At 39.3% G+C, this 22,375-nt stretch overlaps 2 protein-coding genes and 1 long non-coding RNA gene across 5 annotated transcripts in view; 1 reads left to right on the top strand and 2 right to left on the bottom strand.

Moving 5' to 3' along the window:
• The window catches only part of LOC310768291, a 10,623-nt gene extending 4,662 nt beyond the window's left edge, over nucleotides 1-5,961 (bottom strand). The window contains exon 1 of the long non-coding RNA XR_014551268.1: nucleotides 11-5,961. This is a non-coding gene — a long non-coding RNA (uncharacterized lncRNA). The remainder of the gene's footprint in view (nucleotides 1-10) is intronic.
• The window catches only part of LOC310768260 (protein C19orf12 homolog), a 230,703-nt gene that overhangs the window by 82,018 nt on the left and 126,310 nt on the right, over nucleotides 1-22,375 (top strand). The gene's annotated exons all lie outside the window — the stretch shown is intronic.
• URI1 (URI1 prefoldin like chaperone) overlaps nucleotides 1-22,375 on the bottom strand; it is a 46,850-nt gene that overhangs the window by 15,697 nt on the left and 8,778 nt on the right. For 2 of the 3 annotated variants that reach the window (XM_083626070.1, XM_083626071.1), the window contains exons 2-4: nucleotides 11,519-11,553; nucleotides 8,739-8,817; nucleotides 6,204-6,339 (exon numbers count right to left, since the gene is read on the bottom strand). In XM_083626070.1, the coding sequence (XP_083482196.1) occupies nucleotides 6,204-6,339; nucleotides 8,739-8,817; nucleotides 11,519-11,553 (250 nt within the window). The remainder of the gene's footprint in view (nucleotides 1-6,203; nucleotides 6,340-8,738; nucleotides 8,818-11,518; nucleotides 11,554-22,375) is intronic. The other variant, XM_083626072.1, reaches the window with a different exon arrangement.

The following is a 22,375-nucleotide window of genomic DNA, read 5'->3' on the forward strand; positions in this document are numbered from 1 at the left end:
GCTACGCCACTGGATGTTGATGGACCACAACTCCCAGAAGCCACACCCAGCATAGCCAATGGCCAGAGATGGTGAGAATTTAGTTCAGCAACTAGTAGGCCACAGGTTCCACATCCTAGCAGTAAATAAAGCAAGTCCAAGAGCCAGTGAGCGAGTCTTCAAAGTGCTTTCCTCTTCTGATACTGATGTTCAAACTACGTAAAATCTTTTTTAAAAGACTGCACTGAAGACTGCTGTCTGATTTTGTCACCTTTGATAATCTTGGGAAACAGTGGCCTGGCTTTCAGGTGGATTCTGTTGGCTCTGCAATGTTTTGGAAATCCAGCAAAGAAAACAAGCAGCTCAGCCTCACAGATGAGAAACAACGCTTAAAAATCAATTAGTTTAATTAATTAATTTCACAAAGCAGAAAAACTGCAGCATTGGCAGGACACCGATGCCTTTTTGTTTAAGGTTACTAATGAATTATGAAAGCAATGACGAAAGAAATGTGTCACAGTCTCTAGGCTTCTATTGAACTCATGTATACATCAAGCAGCAGAGTTCACTTCACAGGGCTGAAATATCCACAACCCTGATGGATTTTAATATGGCAACCCAGTCAATCCAACTGTGTTCCTGCTTCACATGGCCTGCCTGATTCACAGGGCCCTAAAGCACAGCCCAACATGTTCAGTCCCACTGCATGAGATCTGTATTACAAACATTTGGCTTCACACATACATATCTAATTAAGAAGGAAATGTTGTTTGATAACGGTTGTAAGAAAGTAGCTAGTCACTGGTTCTCTTAAACTCATTTGCATGCTGAACCTGATTCTACTAATATACAGACTCTGTGAAAGAGTCCAGAGCACTGTCTAGTTTGGAATCAGATTCAGTTCAGCGGCCTGATGAGGTGAGCACAGTGCTTGGAAGAGTAAAGAAAAACTGTAAAAAAGAAGAAGACAAAAATCTAAAATTGTTATACCACTCAACTTTGATCAATAGCCAAAATATAGTCGGCCTATAATTTTTTATCTGTGGAATTAAAACTCAAGTCTTTTGATCAGTCCATCACGATTAAGGTTTTTCATGGGCATGAGACATTGCCTGTCCCTTGAAAACTTGAAAAGCAAGGTGTAAATTCCTTAATTAATTAAATAAATAAATAGCACCCATATCAGATCTCAATTAGTTAATAACTGCAATAGTCAAATCTGATACAGAAATTGTTTAAGAAAACTGGACTGGTTTTGCTTGCTTGGTTCTTTCCTTCTGAATATAGAAGACCTATCTGCAAAGTGAATTAAAGAGACATTACAGCGCGTTGGTTGAAAAACTTGAAATGTATGAATTTTCTCCATCAGAAATATTTAGTGTGAATATCTTATAGCTTCTCTCTATTTTATAATTTTCTTATGCAACTGGTATTTTGAGAATAAACCGTCCTCAGTCATGCCATTATACTGCACAAAAGAGAACTCACCACACACATCGTCAAGGCACAATGTATAGCGTAAAAACATGCTAATGCAGCTTTTGGCTGGAGATGCAATTGTGGTCTTCAGTGAGAGTTGGAAAAAATGTAATGAGAGCATTGTTTACCCTAATATGTTGGAGGTGGAGGGCAACACGTCGTGGAGGTACTAAGTCATCAGCAAGAGCTGTTAATTTGACATGTGGGTGTTAAGGCACAGTAAAGAAGTTTCCTTTAATGTAACTTGTTATTTTCTTGCTTTTAAGGGATTGTGTAGGAGGATTTGGCACCTAAGTAACTTTATCTGGGTTTTAACAAAGCTTTTGTTGGGGGTCTTCAGTATACATTTGAAGAATATTAAAAGCAGTATTTACCTAATAGATTATAATTAGATACTGAGAACAAATACGATTTGCAAGTATGATTTGTAGCTTTGAAAGATTATTTGCTAGCACCCTTCTGTTCTGATCAGGCATTATATCAGAGCTCCACTCTGTGTCAAGAATCAAAGGAACAAATATTCCTTTTTGGATATTATGGAGAGTTTACATGTTCTGAATGCACTAAGGATGATTTATATGTCCCTTTAGAAGCAGTTTCTCTCTCTCTCTCTCATATCCATATACATACGCACACACGTGGGGGGCATATACAGTGGTACCTTGGGTTACATATGCTTCAGGTTACATACGCTTCAGGTTACAAACTGAAATAGAAATGCTACCTCGGGTTAAGAACTTTGCTTCAGGATGAGAACAGAAATAGTGCTCCGGTGCTGCGGCAGCAGCGGGAGGCCCCATTAGCTAAAGTGGTGCTTCAGGTTAAGAACAGTTTCAGGTTAAGAACGGACCTCCAGAACGAATAAAGTACTTAACCCAAGGTACCACTGTATGCATGCAGTAATGCATACACTTTTAAAAAGCTTTCTGATAATATGTTTCTTTTCATATGCAGTGGACTAACTCCTTCAATCGTCATTATATGACATTTGGAGTTTTCTTTTTAGTGAAAAGTAAGCAAGTTTCACCCAAAGGTGAGCCAACTTTCACACATTACAATAAATGGCAAGTTCCATTACCTGAGAGATGGGCAAGTGGAGGTGGACAGCTAAGAACATACAAAGAGCTCTGCTGTCCACATAGGCTAGAATCCTGATTTACACAATGGCCAAACAGATGCTTCCAGAAAGCCTTCCAGCAGGTCAAACAGGTCCTGCCCTGCTCATTCACTTACAATTGTATAAGCTTACAATTCAGGACATTCAAACAAGACAGAGTTCAGGTGCATCTATAACTAATACAGTATCAAATCAGCAGACCTGTAAATGCCTCACCCTCACCCTCCAGGAAACACACAGCATTGATGTATATTGCTTTTACAACTCTCACCCCAGCATCACCTGCCATCAGCATAAGTCACTCAGGTGGCTCTTACACTACCAGCAAATTCCCCGGCCCCAAGTTCTCAACCTGGACCTTGCTGTCTGAGAAGTCTGCCCTCTCACAGTCAAGGGAACCTGAGTTATCAGACAGAAGAGGGGCCGCTGTCACCAAATCTATTACTAGGCTTCCCTCCACAGTGTTGTCTAACTCCACTTCCATCCCGGGGGCCTACCTACCACTCCCTAGCAACAAAGCAACACCACATGTGGCAATATAAAAGCATTTATTGGAGAGCATCTGGGACAGAGGATCTCCTAAAAGGAAAAGACAACATGCGTTGGATTGTTGGCTAGTCGCTCCAGCAAGATGTGTACCTTGGATAAGGGCTTGATAGACAGCAGTACAGCAAGTACAGTGTTTCTGATAGCACCAACCCCATGCTGGGGACTCTTTAACCAATTGTGCAACTCTGTGTCACAGGGTTTGTAAGGGTACAAAAGCTGTCTACAGCAAGTGGGCTAATGAGCTCATGGAGCTGGGAGCATTTTGATCACTGCTGCTGGTCTTAGGTGGGATGACTCCCTCGTGGTCAGCACAGAATGGGGCATGGAGAGAGGTCTGTGGAGAGGGAAGCAGGAAAGAGAGAGTACTGAGAAACAGCAGCTGAAGCACATAGTCACTGAACCTGGATGGACAGTAGTTTTTTTGTCTACAAAGTAGGAAGTCAGTTAGAAAAGTGAATAGAATCACCTGAGGCTCTGCCAGTGTTGATGTCTGTTTCCTTCCTCCCCATGGGTTGTAGTGGACACTGGGTTAAGCTCCATGCACCAGGGCTGTGAGCCTGCACAGCCAAGGTGTTAACGACTGTTTGACCAACAGTGGCACTGGGTGGACTGGATCACCTGGCCTGTACCAACCAAGAGCTTACCTGCCTGTGTCACCAAGTGACTCCCCTGGTGTGGGAGCACTAACTTCCCACTGTTGCTGGGGGAGGGGGGAATGTTAGAGGGAAAAGTTCAGAAGATGCTATTTTCAAACATATCAAAGGGGGCAAGACATGCTCCCTTTCTTACCTGTGTGGTGTGCTTCATCCTGACACCCACACAGATTTTGCAACGGCATGTTGGGGTTCTAAGATGAAAAGGGTTTGCAGTGTGCTTAAGTTTCCCTCTGTGTTCTGAGGCCAGCTGTTCGCTGTGAAGTATGTTTTCTGCATAGTTTCCCATCATCAGAAATGACTCTTGGAGCTCCAAATGCATACAACATGGAGTCAGAGACACATAGCTCCATGCTGTGTGCCTTATCATTTGTGCAGTCACTTCCCTTTGTAGGGTTTATATACTGGTGGTGATGTGCTGTCACTGGGTGCTGCGTTACACCATATCCTATGCAATGTTGAGGCCAGGAAACGGAATGGCTTTTTCCCCCATTCATCCTGCCAGACTATTTGCACCAGGGCTGGTATAAACTATTATTATTGGTATAAACTGTTATAATTGCCACAGAGGCTTCTAAGCAGTTTACAAATATAAAAGCGATTACAAAAATAGAAACATTCAATTTAAAAACACAATAAAAGAATTCCATCAAAACATTAAAATAAACACCCACAGTTAAAATGTACAATAAAACAAGCCAATTAGAACAGCACAACAATTAGGACCAGTTGAAACAGCAATAAAAGAAAGAGGCTCAGATCAGTGGATGCTTATCTAAACAGGTATGTCTTCAAGAGATGGCCGAATGCCAATACTGAGGTACCTTTTAGCACAGAGAGAATTTCACAACATTGGTGTGACCAGTGAAAAAGTCCTCCTCTGTGTTACCACAAGCCAATAACCACCAGCCTATGGCAAAATTAACAAGTTCTATTAGTGCCCTTACCAAGCAATGGAGGGAAAGTCCAGGTCTTTCAGATAACCTGGCCCAAGGCTGTTTAGGGCTTTATATGGAAGTAGCAGAACCTTAAAGCTGGATAGGTAGTTAAGCAGCAGCTATGCAGATCTGATTGCACTGGGATGTTATATGATTGCAAAGAGGCACCTCTGACCATCTAAGCTGCAGCATTCTGGACATCTGATGATAAGATTAAAGATAAATAGGATACAATGAAAATGTTCCATCCTTGTACCACCCATGTTCTACCTATAATTCCATCCTGTTTTAGCTGTTCAGCCTGTGTATCATTCATGCTAGTGATATATCTCAAGTTCTGCCAGCACAGCAGGGCTTTCACAAATTCTGTTTTTCTGTTTGCCAGTGTGTTTTCAGTATAGGTTGTGCCCTTAATACTGTTATAAAACCATTATAAAGCCTCATAATTCTTATAGTCTATAGACTGCTTCTTAAAAGAAGAAAATGTTAACAATGAACAATTCTTTGAGAGACAAAGGATCAAATTCAGGATGAAGAGATCAAACTTTTATCTGCCTGGAATAATTTTATTTATGGTTGAATTTTAAAAAAAAATACATTTCAATGCAGCTTTTCTTTAAGAGAAGAACCAAGATGTCCTACAAAAATTAAAACAGTCTAGAGTGCCCCCAACCATACATAAGATACAGAAGCAGTATAATAAATAATATATGAAAACAGACCATATAAAAATCCTATTTCATGATCCTTCATTTTACGCCAGTCAATTTTGTGCAGAGAAAGGAGACCAAGGTAATAAAGGGTCTGAAAACGGTTGATGGCAGTGAATATGTTTAGCCTGGAGAAGAGAGGACTGAGAGGTGACACGAGAGCTATCTTCAAATATCTGAAGCACTGTCACATAGAAGATGGAGCAAGCTCACTTTCTGCTGCTCCAGAGGGGAGCAACCAAACCAAGGGATTCAAATTACCAGAAAGATTAACTTTCTGATGGTAAAAGTTGTTTGACAATGGAATGGACTACCTCAAAAGATGGTGGACTCTCCTTGAGATTTTTAAGCATGGCTTGGATTGCCATCTGTCAGGGATTCTTTAACTGTGATTCCGGCAATGCAGGGGATTGGAATAGATGACCCTTGGGGTCGCTTCCAATTCTACAATTCTATGATTCTATGACTATGCCAATATTTGTATTGAAGGCTGCCTACTGTAATTTACAGTTGAGAAGTATTACAGTACTATATGTTAATGCAATCAGTATTGCCATTTCATGATTTCATTTGAAGCATTGCATCATAAGTTCATTCTGATGTGCACACCCTGAAGTTCGATTATGCAATAATTTGCAAAGCTAAGGTTCTTTTATTTTAATTTGTTACATGTTAACACAATAAAGCACTCCTTTTTAAACTTTTCATTTAGACCTTTTTTGAACCACACCTCAACATGAGATTTTAACAATTTTCTCGATCTTAGTAAGATACTTACGTTTTTTTCTGTGCTCCACTAGACTGCTGGCCTGCTTTGCTGAACATTTTGCAAACCAGTTGTCTCCAAGAAGAACTGTGATCTCATTAGTGTGAACCAGTCTTCCTGGCATGAAAGCAAGGGGACCAAAAGGTACCTGTCAGAAGAACAAAGCAATGGTAAAGAAGATGAAAGGAAGTCTACCTTGTGCAATACTAAGAAACATCCAGTCCTATATCTCATCAATGGCTAGTACGAGAGCTTGCTGGCAGTCTTAAAGCTTCAGGATACCAATTGGCAGTCATGGTATAATGTATGATTTAATTAATCAATGACAGTGTTAATTAATCCCTAGCTTTCATGACTGTCTAATTATTTTTCTATCCATGTTTTATCATTAGCTACCCTCACAACATTTGGCACCAAGATCCAGATCAACTGCACCACAAATATAGAGTCTGCTCAAACTTACAAAGTCAGGTCTAGGGAGCCAATCATATTCAGACATAAGAGCATAGTTAAGAGCCTGCTGGATCAGGCCAACTGCCCATTTAGTTCTGACCAACCAGATGCCCATGGGAAGCCCGAAAGCAGAAGCTGAGTGCAGTAGCACTCTCCATAATTGTGATTCCCAAAAACTGGCATTCAGAAGCATGATATCTCCAACAGTAGAAGTAAAACATAGCCAGGCATGTTTGAAGTTACAGGAGCATCTACTTAGCCAACAACCTTTTCCACGCGAGAAAGCTGGCACCTAGAAGAGACACTGGTTTCTCAGAAACTGGACATAAAATTAACTTTTAAATGGATTCATATGAGCAAACCGTTTAATGCAGATCTACCAACATCCAATGTACTGCTCTCTTGGAAGGTGCATGACAAGAGCACGTCAGGAGTCAGGGGATGGTTGGACTTTAACAGCAAGGATTGGTCTCGGTCCTACCAATCACTCTTAAATCTTACAGGACAATAATGAAACTGAACAAGCAATCGGTATGTGGTGGTGGGGACTCTTAGGGCCATAATAACTTCAGTTTATTTTATATTATCAAGCAAGCAGGTCTCAGTTTCAGCTAATTTTGTAGCAAACGAGAACAAAAGTCTTTCCATGGAAACTTCTTTAATGCAACACAAGTACAACAGCTCATTATTGTTATTATTGTTGTTATTATTATTTAAATATAGCTTGCTTTTATGTTCCCAGATGAGTTGCACCATAAAACCAGGAAGTAAATTAAGACACGTGATGTGTGCACATTGCTGAGTCATGAAATTGACATTATCTTCTAATGTTCCATCCATTAGCATTTTAGTTAAAAATCCTCAAGGTAGAGAATGTTATGTGTCATTACTAACATCTTGAACTCTGTGATTACACTGAAATACTGAATTTGAAATCTTTGACAATTAGACCAAATTCAAAAGCATACAGATCCCAACAAGAGTAAAAGTCCAACTGAGATATTCTAGGAACAGAAGGAACAAGAAAATATCCCTTTTGGTTTCCATGAAACAAAAAACTAGCTTTTTATACAAATCAATACCCACAACTTAAAACTCAGGAAATACGATTGCTTGCTTGCTTCTCCACCTCACAGGAAATTAGTGTGTATTGCAGGTTTAATTATAGGTTTCAATAAAATAAACAGGCTCTATCAAACGTGTTTGATTTTGTCTTAGTACGTCTGTCAAAAATTTGGAGATTATAATTTATTATGGATTTCAAGAAACAAGACAGGAATAGGAAAACATACATTTAAACACTGCCTATAATCAATCATTGCTAACTACAATACCTTCATTACTGTATTTATTTATTTATTAAACAGATCCTGCACCTTCCAAAAAAAGGAGCCCAGGGCAGCAAACATGTCAATACTAAAACAATTCCATTAAAACTTCTTTAAAATACTTTAAAACCTTCTAAAAAACAGTTTAAAGACTCCTAAAAGCAATCACGTACTCCCAAATTAATAATTTCAGGGTGAACAGGGACAGAACTTTCAACCATCAAATGTCTGTGTAGACAGGAATGTTTTCAAATTTCTTCTAAAAGTTAATAGGGAGGGAGACTGGAGATTGACACACCTCACTAGGGAGGGCATTCCCTGTCACAGTTCTTCACCAACTGAACAATGCCTTACCTAATTGGTCCCCCACCTTTGCAAGGGTTGAAGTGGTCAGTCAGAGCCAATCCAAAGCAAGTGCAAATAGCTCTAGCACAGATATGATGTTCCAAATCTAACAACCTTTAGATGGTCACAAGCACTTCATGGGCTAATTGAACCCTTCTTGGAGCTAAGTGTAGTGCAATGTTATGTCTGCACCAGTGTTAACATTATACATCATTAGCTTAAACCATTGTCTGCAAACCCTAACCATGGTTGCATTGTACCAGGGTTGCCTATGGAAAGGGAAAATGTGTGAAAAGGAGAAGGAAAAAAGCAGTGTACAAACCACAGGACAACTCCTGGTTAGCAGTTTGTGCAACGCTATCTGCAGTGGGCCATAATAAAAAGGGCTGCCTATAATTCCACTGAACTAAATAGTACCTACCATGATATCATAAGAGAGTCTGTCAGGCAATGTGCCAAGTCGTTCCTGAAGAGCTTCATAGTCACTCTCCACCTTCTTCCTGTTGGCAGAATTCAAACCATGTTACTTTCAATCCCAACAGACTTTAAGAACAAGTTTGCTAATTACTTTTCAGTTGGGGTTTGAATATAAAAGCAGAGAGAGAAATTGCCATGGTTCAGAGAATGCAAAAATGGACCCTGTTGTGAATACTTTCAAGGCATTACTAAATTCCCTATTGTAAAATGGGTGTGTGAAAATAATGTGAACAATACCACAAATGTACATTGTCCATGCAGGAAAAAGGATTCTTAGATATGATAGCGTAAGACCAAGTTCTATTGGGCTGCAATCCTATACCCATTTACCTGGGCATAAACCCTACTGAATTCAATAGGACTTACTTCTGAGTAGAAGTATACATATCTCGAGAGACAGAGAGACTTGTCGTTTGTGATTTGGGACTCATTTCTTAAGGATGGCATATCTGGCTGTTTTGGAGGTTTGATGTTTAAATCAATAGAATTACAAATGAATTTTAAAGGGGTTTGTGCAGGGAAGAGATAAAAGGTCTTCATTTGTGCAACTGTTCTCTTTGCCTGGCATGATCACAACACAGTCTGCAAGGCAGTAAGAGACAACAACTGCAGTGAAAAGATGATGCTTAGCCCATTCAGCTAAAACCATTTACCTTGAGCCATAGCTTTGTGGATGGGTGCTGGGCACAGTGCCTATCAGGTCAATAGATTCCTTACTCTATACTTGTGCTTCCCTACTTATAAATATTTTAAACAAATAAAATAAATAAACTGACCACCTAGGTTACTAGTCTGAGGGAAGAAACAGGCAGATCATGATAAGGCCTTAACCAACACAACACAGAACCAGACATTCCCAGAAAATCAGATCTGTGACACTCCATCTGTAAAACTATGAGTACATTATTACAAAACTTAGAACTGAATACCTGAAAGGGATGATAGTAAGTTGCACAAAAGCCACAGTAACAGTGCTATGCCTGCATGTGTGAGCAAGGCCCCCTTACCATATAGAGGAATATGGGGGGACCTTTTAAATTGTTGTTTTCAAAATATTTTATAGGGATATTTTATCCTGAGAATGTTTCTGGCTGTGTATGTCAAAATATTTGCAAAACTCATCTACCTTCCACTTTCTTGTGCATTTTGGTTGCCTGTTTGCATCCACTGTTGCCATGATCCACTACTGTTTTGAGTGAGAGATGGAGACCAGGGAATAAATCTCCTTTGCCCAAGCAACCATGGTGATGCCCCTGCCTTGCCACTTTACACTGGCAATTCCACTCACTGATAGCACTGCATGGCAAGACTTTTATCCTATATAACTCATTTCATGCAGCTATGCATAACCAGTTGGCGCAGCATAGGGATGCACATTCAGATGAGCACCCAATTTTAGAAAGAAGCAGAGGAAGCTGCCTTATGGAAGGCCACACTATTCGTCCATCTAGCTCAGCCCTGTCAACTCTGAATGGATGTGACTCTTTCAGATTCTCAAGCAGAGATCTTTTTATTTTATAGTGGGCACCACTATAATATCCATCTTATTGGAAATTAATGTGGTTTCTGAATTTTAAACATTAGCAAAGCATAATAGTTTTAGACCATTTTCTACAAACCAATAGTCACAATTTAATATGATGAGGTGTAAAGATGGCCTTGATTCCCCTTTCCCCCCATTCTTCTTATCCATGGCTTGCAACTTATGTGCTTTTAAACTATTTTTAAAAACCCAAACATTTTATTACACACACGAACTATAAATTATTTGCTCAGAGGTCTTTCGGGCATGAAGAAAAAGCCTCTTAAAATAAATTTAAAATATTATATGCTTGATGGTGTATAACCAAAGTTTAATCTCTCCACTAAAAGGGGCAGTTGCTGTGATTTTGCAATAACCCTGCAGACAATAATCAAGAAGGCTCCTGTTGTTCTCTCCGTAAAATCCTGGTAAACGCAGCATGGATGTAGCATAATTTGGTATCTGTTAAGATCAAGTGTTATCTCTCTATAACTCATACAAAATCGTTCACCATTAAATATACCTTTTCCTGTCAGATACTCATATGAAACTTTCATTTACCCAAGATGGTTCCTATTAACTAAAAAAGCATCACATTAAAAGAGCAACAAAGACAGGCCAGGGATAATATTTTAAGGGATAATAATCTCTCTGAAGTCTCACGTTTACCTAAGGCTTTAAGCTAATATATTTTCATTGCAATTGGATAAAATGGGAAAAGGCCATTATCTATCTTGAAGCCAATGGACCCCTTTATAAATTGCAGACCTGATTTTTCAAAGTTCTTCTTATCCACACGTTTTGGATACTTCCCAAGACCATTTCAGTGCCCAACCACACTGCATTTTACTGTCACTTTAGCTTTCTTGGAACAGAAACAAAAATATATAGTTGTGCTTTGTAGATTTATAGACTTAAGCCTTTCTATATGATTACTCTGGGTGGGGAAAGGGGGAATTAGTGTGTGTCTTTTTAAAGAGACATGCAGATTTAAAGTATGATTATATAGTGCATTAGAGCATCACAGAAATGCAGAGGGTGCATTTCAATAAGCCAGGACAAGATCAAAATTATGTACCAAAATATAGCATTATTTGAATTTGGTCCATTTTCCAAAAACTATACGCATTGCACTTTTCTAAACACACACATAGAGTATTTTATTGGTATTTTAGGCATGCAAGCAAACATTTTTCACTTACCAGTGCTGAATTTTTTCTTGGCAGCTAGTGACCACCTGTCATTAAAACAGATAACTGCTCATGAAAAAACAAGGCTAAGCACACAGCTGCAAACTCAATGTTTCAGAAACTAGAGCAGACGCTTTACAGATCTGGTGGCGTCTCACTATACATTTTTATTTGTCAGCGCAAAGGCGCGCGAACGTTCGTTCTTAAGCAGCCCACTTTATCACAATGCTCTAATCGAAACTGATAACCATAGAATAAATTACACCTTCCCCAACTCATATTTTGATACAATGCATGCTCCATAACGACGAGATGACACATGATACAAGATAAAACCAGTATTTTGTACAATCTACACATCTGTTTTCAATGTTACATGCTTTGCAGAATAAAGCAAATATAATTTATAAGAGGAGTGCATGTTTGCTGTTTGTTTAAAACAGAATCACCCATAAAAACATTTTTCTTCATTAATACAACTCTAAACTGTAATCTGACCTTCAGTTTCACCCTGGTGCAATAAACATCTGATTAATCATATAAAAAAAACAATGTGAACTTTGATTACAATTTGAGAAACATAATATATACACATACACAAAAGTGAATATTATAACATCCATCAATTTACAGACTTCTGGGAAGAGGAATATTATTTAATCCAAAATACATTAGAAGACCAGGTTCTTGTCACTATTTAAACAATAAAAAAAACCCCACAAAACACATGGAAGTTTTAGATCCCACTATTTACACTACCAACATTTTAAAGCATTCAAATATGATAAACACATTCTGGGCTTTGAACACTAATAATAAATAATAATAGTAATGACAATACCCGAGTTCAAAACTCCCTCATGGTGACAAAGGAATCTATTCACATATACAAGGTATGGGAGGAGAGGGTTTTACCACTCCCTTTATTGTATCTTGGAGGTATAATGTATATATAAGAGCTGTTCCAGTTGTTCTCAAGATAGTGGGACACATTTGTGGAAGGAGAGAAGAGTGTTTCTGGTATTCATCAAACTAAATGCACACACAAAACCATACTTAAATTGTTAACAGCATAAAGCTGCATTGCCTCTGAATAGTTTACAAAACAATGTGAACACAGGAGACGGAGTTACGATCCTTGTTGGTCAGTGAGTCATTATCTAATACAGGGGTTGCCAATGTAGTAACCTCCAGATGTTTTGGACAACAACCCCCATCAGGTCCAGCCAGCAAGGCCAATGGTCAGGGATGATGGGAGTTGTAGTCCATAACATCTGGAGGACACCACATTGACTACCCCAATCTAATAAATGCCTGTCTCACATAATGGTGACAGCACCACTTTCTCAAGTACAAAATATTATATCATGTGCTCCTGGGAAATGAGCTATCTACACAACATAAATACAACTTTGAAGGAAGTTGGTAAGACTATATGCAACATATGAGAAACAATAGGTAATCAGTTGTGCTGAAAGGTCTTTGGCCCCTTAAAATGTGTGCATGCATCTAAAGACGCAATCAGGGACCACAACATGTAAGCAAGGGGATTTACTCTTCCCCGCCCACCCCCCTGCACAGCAGCCCCCATAAAAATAATTTTCCCCATCTCCCAAACTGCTACAGTCAAACCTCAGTTCTCGAACGGCTCTGTTTTCAAACATTTCAGTTCCTGAATGCCAAAAACGCAGAAGTAAATGCTCTGGTTTTCGAACGTTTTTTGGAACCTGAACATTCAACGCAGCTTCCATTTTGAGTTTCCCTATTGAATTGAGGCTTCCGCTTTCAGTTTTCGGAAGTCGAATGGTATTCCAGAACGTATTACGTTCGAAAACCGAGGTCCCACTGTATTTTCACCCAGAGGGAAGCTACAGATTCAAATAGCTCCCTCAACTATTGTCTAACTGTTAGGAACTGCAGGTGACACTTCTGAACATGGATAGGGACTCTTCAGCACTCAATCTCTTTCTTTCCACTGCAGTTCTTGTACCTCCACTCCCAAAATGCTTCTTCATAAGGTAAGAAATGCTTCAGTATCCAAAGCAGTAAAAAGAAGGTATGTTCAGTAGAGGAAATACAGAGTGTCCCAGCTAGGGAGCAGAAGGGTTTGCATATATGCAAATAGCTCTATGGACCACAGACTGTATATCAGAAGCAAACATATACCAATTTTACTCTGAGGATTGTGAAACCTCTGCATGTAGAAGGAACTTAATAAAGTAACTCATACTTATTTCCAATCTGAATATAGGGTTTCACAAATCATCTTTACAAATATTTGTTTCTCATGTACCCACAAACAAGCTAACATGTGAAAGCAACTACTGGGAACATTTGCCAGAAAAATAATGTTTTATCTTCAATGTTCCATGAAAGCACAGGTGCAGATGGTTTCTTTGTAAAGAGGGACTGATGGGGCTTGGCAAAACTATGAAGATTTGGCTTATATTCAGATACTCCAAGGTACATTGTAGACTCAGCCTGAGTGAAGTTTGCACAATCCACTTAAAAATGTAAAGCAATATTACTTTCATAAAATCCCATCAATTTGTTGTAAACTTGTCATTTTTGTACATGAAGAGGCAGAAAGAATCATCCTATTCTATGCCATACACTATAAAAATTGCAAATCTGAAAACAAATGTAGCTGACATAGATGTGTTCTACTGTATTTAATTTTCCCCCTTCTAAAATCAGAGTTCCTTAATAGTTTTTTTGGAAAAGAATGAGGCAACTATTCATTACTTCCAGCAGAATAAATCAAAATAAGAATTAAATGTCCTCAGATAAGAGCTGTTGTAGCTCATTGGTTGGTCTAGCATTGTTGCCAAGATAATAAACCACAATCTAGGAGGTTGCTGGTTCAAATCTTGCCTCAGTTGCAAGCCACTGACTCCATTTCAGACACCCTGTAAATGGAGCTTAGGTTTATGCATTTCCTCCTCTCTCTCTCTCAGTGATTCACCATAACTTCTTCCATATAGTCAACCACAATATCGAAACTACGCAAACAATGGTTACCACAAACCATAGTTTGTCATAGCTAGTGCACAAATTGTGGTTTCAGATTTGGATGGGGGGGGGAACTAGGGCGAACAATACTTACGGCAAACTAAATTCAGAATCAGGAAGTAAGGGACAGAATCAAAGTGCATGAAGAAATCAGAAAGTAGGTAGCATACAAACCCAGGTTTGAGAAATACTAATGCCACTGACTGGAAGTGGCTCTGCAGGGATTCAGGCAGGAGTCTCTCGCAGCCTCACCTGGAGATGCCATTGGGGACATTCTGCATGCGGGATGGAAGCTCTGCTAGTGAGCTGTGGCCCTTCCTCCCTACCCCCCCCCCGCTCCTCCTCTTCCTCCCATTACACTGAATCAGCTCAGCCACATGGGAGAACACAGTAATGTTTTCTTGTTAGAGTGGCTTTTTCTTGCTACAGTGGTGATTTCAACTAAATATCAGGAAGAACTTTCTGACAGTAAGAGCTTCTTTGACAATGGAAGAGACTCTCAGAAGAGGTGGTGGACTCTCCTTCCTAGGAGGGTTTTAAACAGAGGTTGGATGGCCATCTGTCATGTATGATTCCTGCATTGCAGGGGGTTCGACTAGATAACCTTCGGGGTTCCTTCAAACTCTACAATTCTATGATTCTATGAAACTCAAAGTATATTCACAGCATGAATGAACTGGCTGATTTCTTGGCATTATGTGGGTGGTAACACTGGCCTACCTTACAGGACTGTAATAAGGATTATTAGAACAATATGCTACATAAATACTGCCATTACTACTACTACTGTTATGGGCTGTATAATGAAAAGGTTTGGGATGTTGGCATTGAACAACACTAAAAATGTTTATGAAACCTTTTAAGAAAGTTCCAGCTCAAGTGCCCCATTTCCAGAAAGGGGAACAGGAAGCTTTCCATTCCCAATGCATGACTTTCCAAGCATGAAGTGAGCTAAAGGCACAAAAGCAAAAGCCCTGCAAACCGTGAAGTGCAGCGTGTTCATTAACCTCTACATGATAATCCTTTCGTAGCTGCATATTAACTAGTTACATATTCATAATCATTTACATTATTTAGAAGACCTTCTATGAAAATTTCCAGGCGATATCCATTAGCTACAATGTTAAAGGTTACTCAAGATAGTCTGCTTAATGTTTCCAGGAAGCTTTTTTTAATTAGTAAATATGTAAATTGGAAGCATATGCTTTTTTTGCTTTTTTTTAGTATTTTTTTCCCTTGGAAGAAAAAATGGGCCATCAGTAGAAAAGCACATGGACATATGCTGTTTTCATCAACCCTTAGCCCCTTAAGACAAAAATCAATAACACCAATCTATTTTAAATTTCATATTCTTCCTTTTGATATTTCCCATAAAGGGATATGGAAGAGCAGTCGGAAGAAAAATATGCCCCAGCCCCATCATAGGAGGTTGTCTATCTACCAAGACAGAAGAATGGTTTATCTAGGTCAGTGACAGATTGGTGGTGGCTCTCCAGACAAGACTCCTTCCCAGATACCAGGATTGAACCATGGGTCTTTTGCATGCAAAGCACATGATCTATAGCCTTTCCCAAATGACCACACTCAATAAACTAATTCAGTATCACTTGAACATATGTGAGGGGGGGGGAACACTGGTAAAGCAGCTTGAAGGCACGTTATTCAGGAACTATGTTGAAACTCTGCAGATCCATCTTCCTGGTAGAAAACACAAATGGCAGACAGAGGCTAAAGCAAGATTATCCTCTAATAGTGAGTTTATTCACCAAGAATGGAACCTTACATAGCTAAAGCAGAACCATCCAAACCCCAAGGTTGGTAAAAGTACAAAAAAACATCTTTAAAGGGATGGGGAAGGAAAACTGGTGCACGGTTGGGAAACCAGTGGCCTTCCAGAGGATGCTAACCATTGATCATCATGGATGAGGCTGGTGGGTAGGGGTAGCCTGGGACACTTTGCTGCTCCATTTCCCTCCCACACACATAACTGCAGCTCTGCCATAAATCTGGGCCTCCACCCTGCCCTCGTCACTGTCCCCTCACTGTTGCCAGCCCTGCCACCTTAACTCCACCTATGCCAGTGACTGCACCCCATGCTGCCGCCATGACACAGTGACAGCAGCAAGGACACAGTGTTAGCAGTGCTGTGATGGAAACAGTGCATCAGTGGGTGTGGGGCAGAGAGTGGATCGGCAGCCTGACACAAATTGCTTCATCTGCTTCATGCAAGTACCTAGAGGGCCACTCCCCTAATGGGAGATAATATCCCCAAAACAGTAAGACTAAGCCTGCTTAGTGGCAATGGAACACTGACTGGGGGATGGGGGAAAAGAATGGAGTATTCAGGAAAAGAGCACAACTGGGTGGCATCCTGAACAGCAGCACTCTGCATTGCAATATTTTGTTGCAGGTCCCATTTGTAATATATGCCTCTCAGTGCAAAAAATAAAAATAAAAAAAGGCTGTTTCAGGCTCGCCATCTATACACAGTACAGTCCAATTACATACACATTTTCTGTGATGCATATCCCACTGAATTCAATAGGGCCTACTCCTAGATACTCCTAGATAAGTATTCATAGGACTGCAGCTTTGAGCATATTTAGTGCCTTAACACTATCACTACTATCACTCTCAAGTATGTACATGAAGAGCAAATTAAAAAGCAATGGGTAAAGTACATAGCAAAAAGCAGGGAGCAGCTACCATCAAAGAAAATGGCAGCTACATTTCTACTCAACCCATCAGCTATCATGGTAGCATGGACACAATAATAAATTATATTCTGACTGGCAGGGTTCTTCCCTCCTGTAAAATGGCTCATGAAGCCACACTTGCTGAAATGTATGAAGTGATTTATTGATTTTTTAATTCTACCTTTTCCTGAGGATTCAAGCACAGATTGCCTTAGGAGGAGGAACATGAATCCAGGAGTCAGTACCCAAGAGTCCAGCCTGGTCTGTGACATACTTAAACTGAAATAGTGTTATACTCATAGCCAGGGTTATTTGGTGGGGTGGGCACAGAAAAGCATTTAGAACTCCTGAGACAATTAGTGACCTCTAATTATCATGGTGTGCATGATCATAAAATACCTAACCATAACTTCAAATGAAATTTGTGATTGAGTCCCAAATAAATCTCAACTAGTTTAACAGCTTGTTTTGCGGGTAAAAGTTCAGTTTGGTGCCCAATGTCATATCCTTTGCTTGTAGGACAGCCTGCTTGAGAATGATGTAATGGTTTTCAAACCATAGTTTTTACCTAATGGTACAAGATCAAGTAGCTATTCAGAAATAGTAGTTAATGCTCAAGCATTGTGTTTGCAACAGAACCTGACTTATGTCTCATCTTGGTATAAATGATATACAGTGGTACATCTGTTTTCGAACAGCTTAGTTCCAGAACAACTTGGAACCTGAATGCTGCAAACCCAGAAGTAGGTGTTCCGGTTTTCGAACTTTGCCCCGGAAGTTGAACGTGCTCCTGAGCTTCCATTTTTACTGTTGCGCAGCTCATTTGAGTCCCCATCATTGTAATTTAAGCCTTTTCCTCCCACTTCTGCCCTTGCACCACTCATTTGAGTCCCCACCATTGTAATTTAAGCCTTCCGTTTCTGATTGCAGTGTTCTGAGGTGATATTTGGTACTTCCGTTTTTGCTGTTTTTTGCGTTTTTGTTTGTGTGGCTTTTTCATTTTTGTGACTGTGGCTTGTTTTTCGTTTTATGACTATCATCAGTGCAGGTAAGAAAAAAATTTAATTTTTATTTTTATCATCTACAATACTGTTATTTATTTTATAGTACAGAACACTGACTATTGCTTTCATTTTATGGATCAATGGTCTTGTTAGATAGTAAAATTCATGTTAAATTGCTGTTTTAGGGGTTGTTTTTAAAAGTCTGGAACGTATTAATCCATTTGGCATTACTTTCTATGGGAAAGTGCGCCTTGGTTTTGGAACGCTTTGGTTTTGGAACGGACTTCCGGAACGGATTAAGTTTGAGAACCAAGGTACCATTGTATGTGCTTGCAAACATGAGATTATAGTGCTATATTTGAATACTGACATCTTTAAATAAAATGTAGATTACCGTATTTACGCATACCTGATGCATCATCAATTCTAATGCACACCTAAATTTTCAAAACCTTGAAACCAAAAAAGTATTTGCTGACAAATGTAAATGTGCCATCAAATCTAATGTGCACCCTAATTTCTGTGATGTAATTTGGCCAAAAAAGGTGTGAATTACATTCAAGTAAATACGGAATTAACTACACACACAGCAAACCTAGCATTATCCAGCACTAAACCAGAGGTAGCCACTGTGGTGCTGTCCAGATGTTTTTTGGACTACAACTCCCATAAGCCCTGACCACCAGCCATACTATTAAAACAGAATACTGTACATGTTGATATGCATTTGAATGTGAAAATGAAACAAAGCCAGATAAGCATTTCTGCTCTGGGCCAACAAATAATATAATGAAATATAATTGTTCCTTCAGGTGTTGATTCAGAACAATATTCTTGTCTATACAGCAACTGCATCTAGAGTTTTAAACAGATCATTCTCTTTTTATCTATATTAATGCTGTTTAGGGGCCACAAGGGGGCACCATCATGTGAATCACCACCAATATATGTAAGCAATTGCCCTAATCTGTGTAACAACCACAATTTATCATCCAACTGCCCATGCTTTAATACAGTTTCAGTTCTTCAAATTCAAACTTTCCACATAACGAAAGCAAGGTGGGTGGGGTGGAATAAACCATACCAATTATACTTTCAGAGGGAAATGATAAATGTATCCTTTTATAACTTGCAGCTTTATAAGTTAGAGTTGGAATTTATCAAGTTCTATTCACTGAATTCAATGGGATATACTCCCAAGTAACTGTAGGCAGAATCTCAACTTTAAATTTGAAATTAACCCAAAAGAACATAGAATTTGATGCAGTCAAGTCAAGACTGAAAGGCTATTCGATTTCTACTTCAACAATGAAATCAACTTTTTATTTTATCATTTCTACACAAGGGGAACTCACACCAGTGTTTGAAACTCCCATTGTTCTAGGTGCATTTTGTGACTGGGAATTCCATTACCACAAGCAGTTTCTGAGCTCTGGGTGCAGTACTGCACCTAAGATTTCAGTTTAAAACTGCAGAGTGGAAGGAAAGAAGGACCTTTTTCTGCCTCCCCACTTTCAGCTACTCTCTGAAGACCCTCTTAAGAATATTAGGGGGGGTAGGCAGGGGAAGGACTCATCCATGTGAAAATGAACATAATATTTTAGCTGAAGTTCATTCATTTTCAGGTTTGTATTCTTGTTTTACAGAAGTGCACCTAGACATTCTGCTGTTGCGCCCATAACCTAGGTTTAAGGTGTCATTTAGCTCCTAGCTTTCATATCTCAGTTTCTAACACTGACTCGCATGGATATGTCTCATTTAAAAAAGAACTATATTCCCTGTGCTGGACTTTTCTTGAATGAATAAACGTTATTCCTTAATTACAAGTCATAATCAACCTTCATAGAAACTTATTTAAACATACATTGGCAATGTTATCTTAGGATAGTAGAATGTCCCAAACGAAGCCATGTGTCAGGAGAGAAGCACTTTGATCTGCTTCCCCGGATCAGCTGCTGCTTAATAAAACCATGGGACGTTTTTAACATTGGCTAAAACAAAAAAGGATAGGCAAAACATCAATAGATTTTAGGGGTGCACACTCAGAGGATGACCTCCAAACCATCCTAATTTTATTCACAGCTTATGAAAAGCTTGGCCTATCACTCAACATCCAAAAAACCAAAGTGTGCTGCACCAACAAGCACAAAGCAACCCCTCTGCAGCACCACAAATCCAACTCAATGGTGTAACACTGGAAAGTGTCGATCACTTCTCCTACCTGGGCAGTTATCTTCCCACAAGGCCCAATATTGACGCCGAAATCCAGCATCGCCTGAGCTCTGTCCTTGAGGATCAGGACATTCACAGGGAAATCAAAATGCTTGTTTACAAAGCTATTGTGCTACCAACCTTACTGTATGCTTGTGAAACATGGACTACATTAAAATGCCATCTCCAATTCCTCGAAAAATTTCATCAACAGTGCATCCGGAAAAAATTACATATCACTTGCGAAGACAGGCAAACTAATGCCAGTATACTGGAAGAAGCAAAGATCACCAGTGTCGAAGCAATGATTCTTCAACATCAACTTTGTTGGACTGGTCATGTTGTTTGGATGCCTGATAATCGTCTTCCAAAGCAACCACTCTATTCTGAACTTAAAAATGGAAAGTGTAATGCTGGTGGTCGACAAAAGAGGTTTAAAGACTCTCTCAAGGCAAATCTTTAAAAATGTAGTATAAACACCGACAATTGGGAAACACTGGCCTGCGAGTGCTCCAACTGGAGAACAGCCTTTACCAATGGTGTAATGGACTTTGAAGAAGCTCAAAATCAGGATGAAAGGGAAAAACGTACTAAGAGGAAGGCATGTTTGGCAAACCCTCACCATGATTAACTCCTTTCTGAAAACATATGACCCCACTGTGGAAGGATGTGTGGATTCAGAACTGGCCTCCACAGTCACTTATGGACTCACTGTTAAGACCGCATTCATGGAAGACAATGTTACTTGGCTATGAGTGATTGCCAAAGAAGAAGAAGGTATGCAGTTAAAATTGCACGTGACACTATCCTAGAAAGAGGGCTATTTCTGTATAAATTCTGAAATGATAAATATTGTACATTCATGGTGAATTTCAACCCTGGTTTTGGTGAGAAGATGTGTATCATATATTCAACCCCCTAACTTATTTCTGAATGTTCAGTTTGCTTTGTTTGCTCAATCTGTATTTTATTTTTGAAATGTTAGTATGCTGCTTGGAGCAACTAGAAAAGCTGTAAATCAATGTTTTGGGTTCAAAATAAAGAGTTCAAAACATGAAACTGAACCAACATTATTACAGTATTTATACACAGGGATATCAGTCTGCAAACAAAATTTCTGAGAAACTAAGATATGCAGGTCAAACTAAGCATATTTGCTCAAAAGTAAGCCCCAGTGCGTGTAATGGAACCTATTTCCCTAGAAAGAGCTAATAGAATTGCAACTTTAGTGGCTTTCTGGAAAGCTTGATCTAACTGTAACTCTGACAACAACTTTTCCTAAGGCCTGCAGCAAAGCACAAGCATTCAGAATAAACTTCCTCATCTATAAAATGGGAAGAAGTGGTTTAGAAGTATTATGTACCATTAGAAAAGTTACCTAATTATGAGTAAATAGCACAACTTGAGGCTGTTTAACCTTGAATTACACTCCACATTAAGCATCTTATTTAAATCATGCTTCCATTTATTAACAGAAAAATGAAGGCAGTGGTAGCACTCAAGAATGTGATTACAATTCCTTAAATTTCATGTGAATGTGAATGTTGGAGTCCAACTACAGGATACCTCTTGTACAGGTGAAGGAAGTAAATGTGGTGTTAACACAAAGTATAAAATACACTGAAATACCAATTATTTTCCATTAGGAGTACTGAGAATTGATATATCTTCAGTATAAACATTTTTAACACCTGACACCATGCCTTGGTTCTTGCTGAAGTGCTGGATTTGTATATGGGCTATATCACCTCATACAGCCAGAGGGGGCTTACATGACACCCATCTATCATAGAAAACAAGGCTAATTTAGCACACTTCTTCATGTAATGAATCATTTGTGTACTCAAGAATATACAGCCTGCAAGCCCCTGCCAGCTGTATAAAGTGGTATTGCCTAGATGTAGTTACTTCAGGGAAAACTGGACCTAAAGCAAAGCATGTTAAAG

Source organism: Podarcis filfolensis (assembly GCF_964270895.1).
Source record: "Podarcis filfolensis genome assembly, chromosome: 8".
NCBI classification, from domain to species: Eukaryota; Metazoa; Chordata; class Lepidosauria; order Squamata; family Lacertidae; genus Podarcis; species Podarcis filfolensis.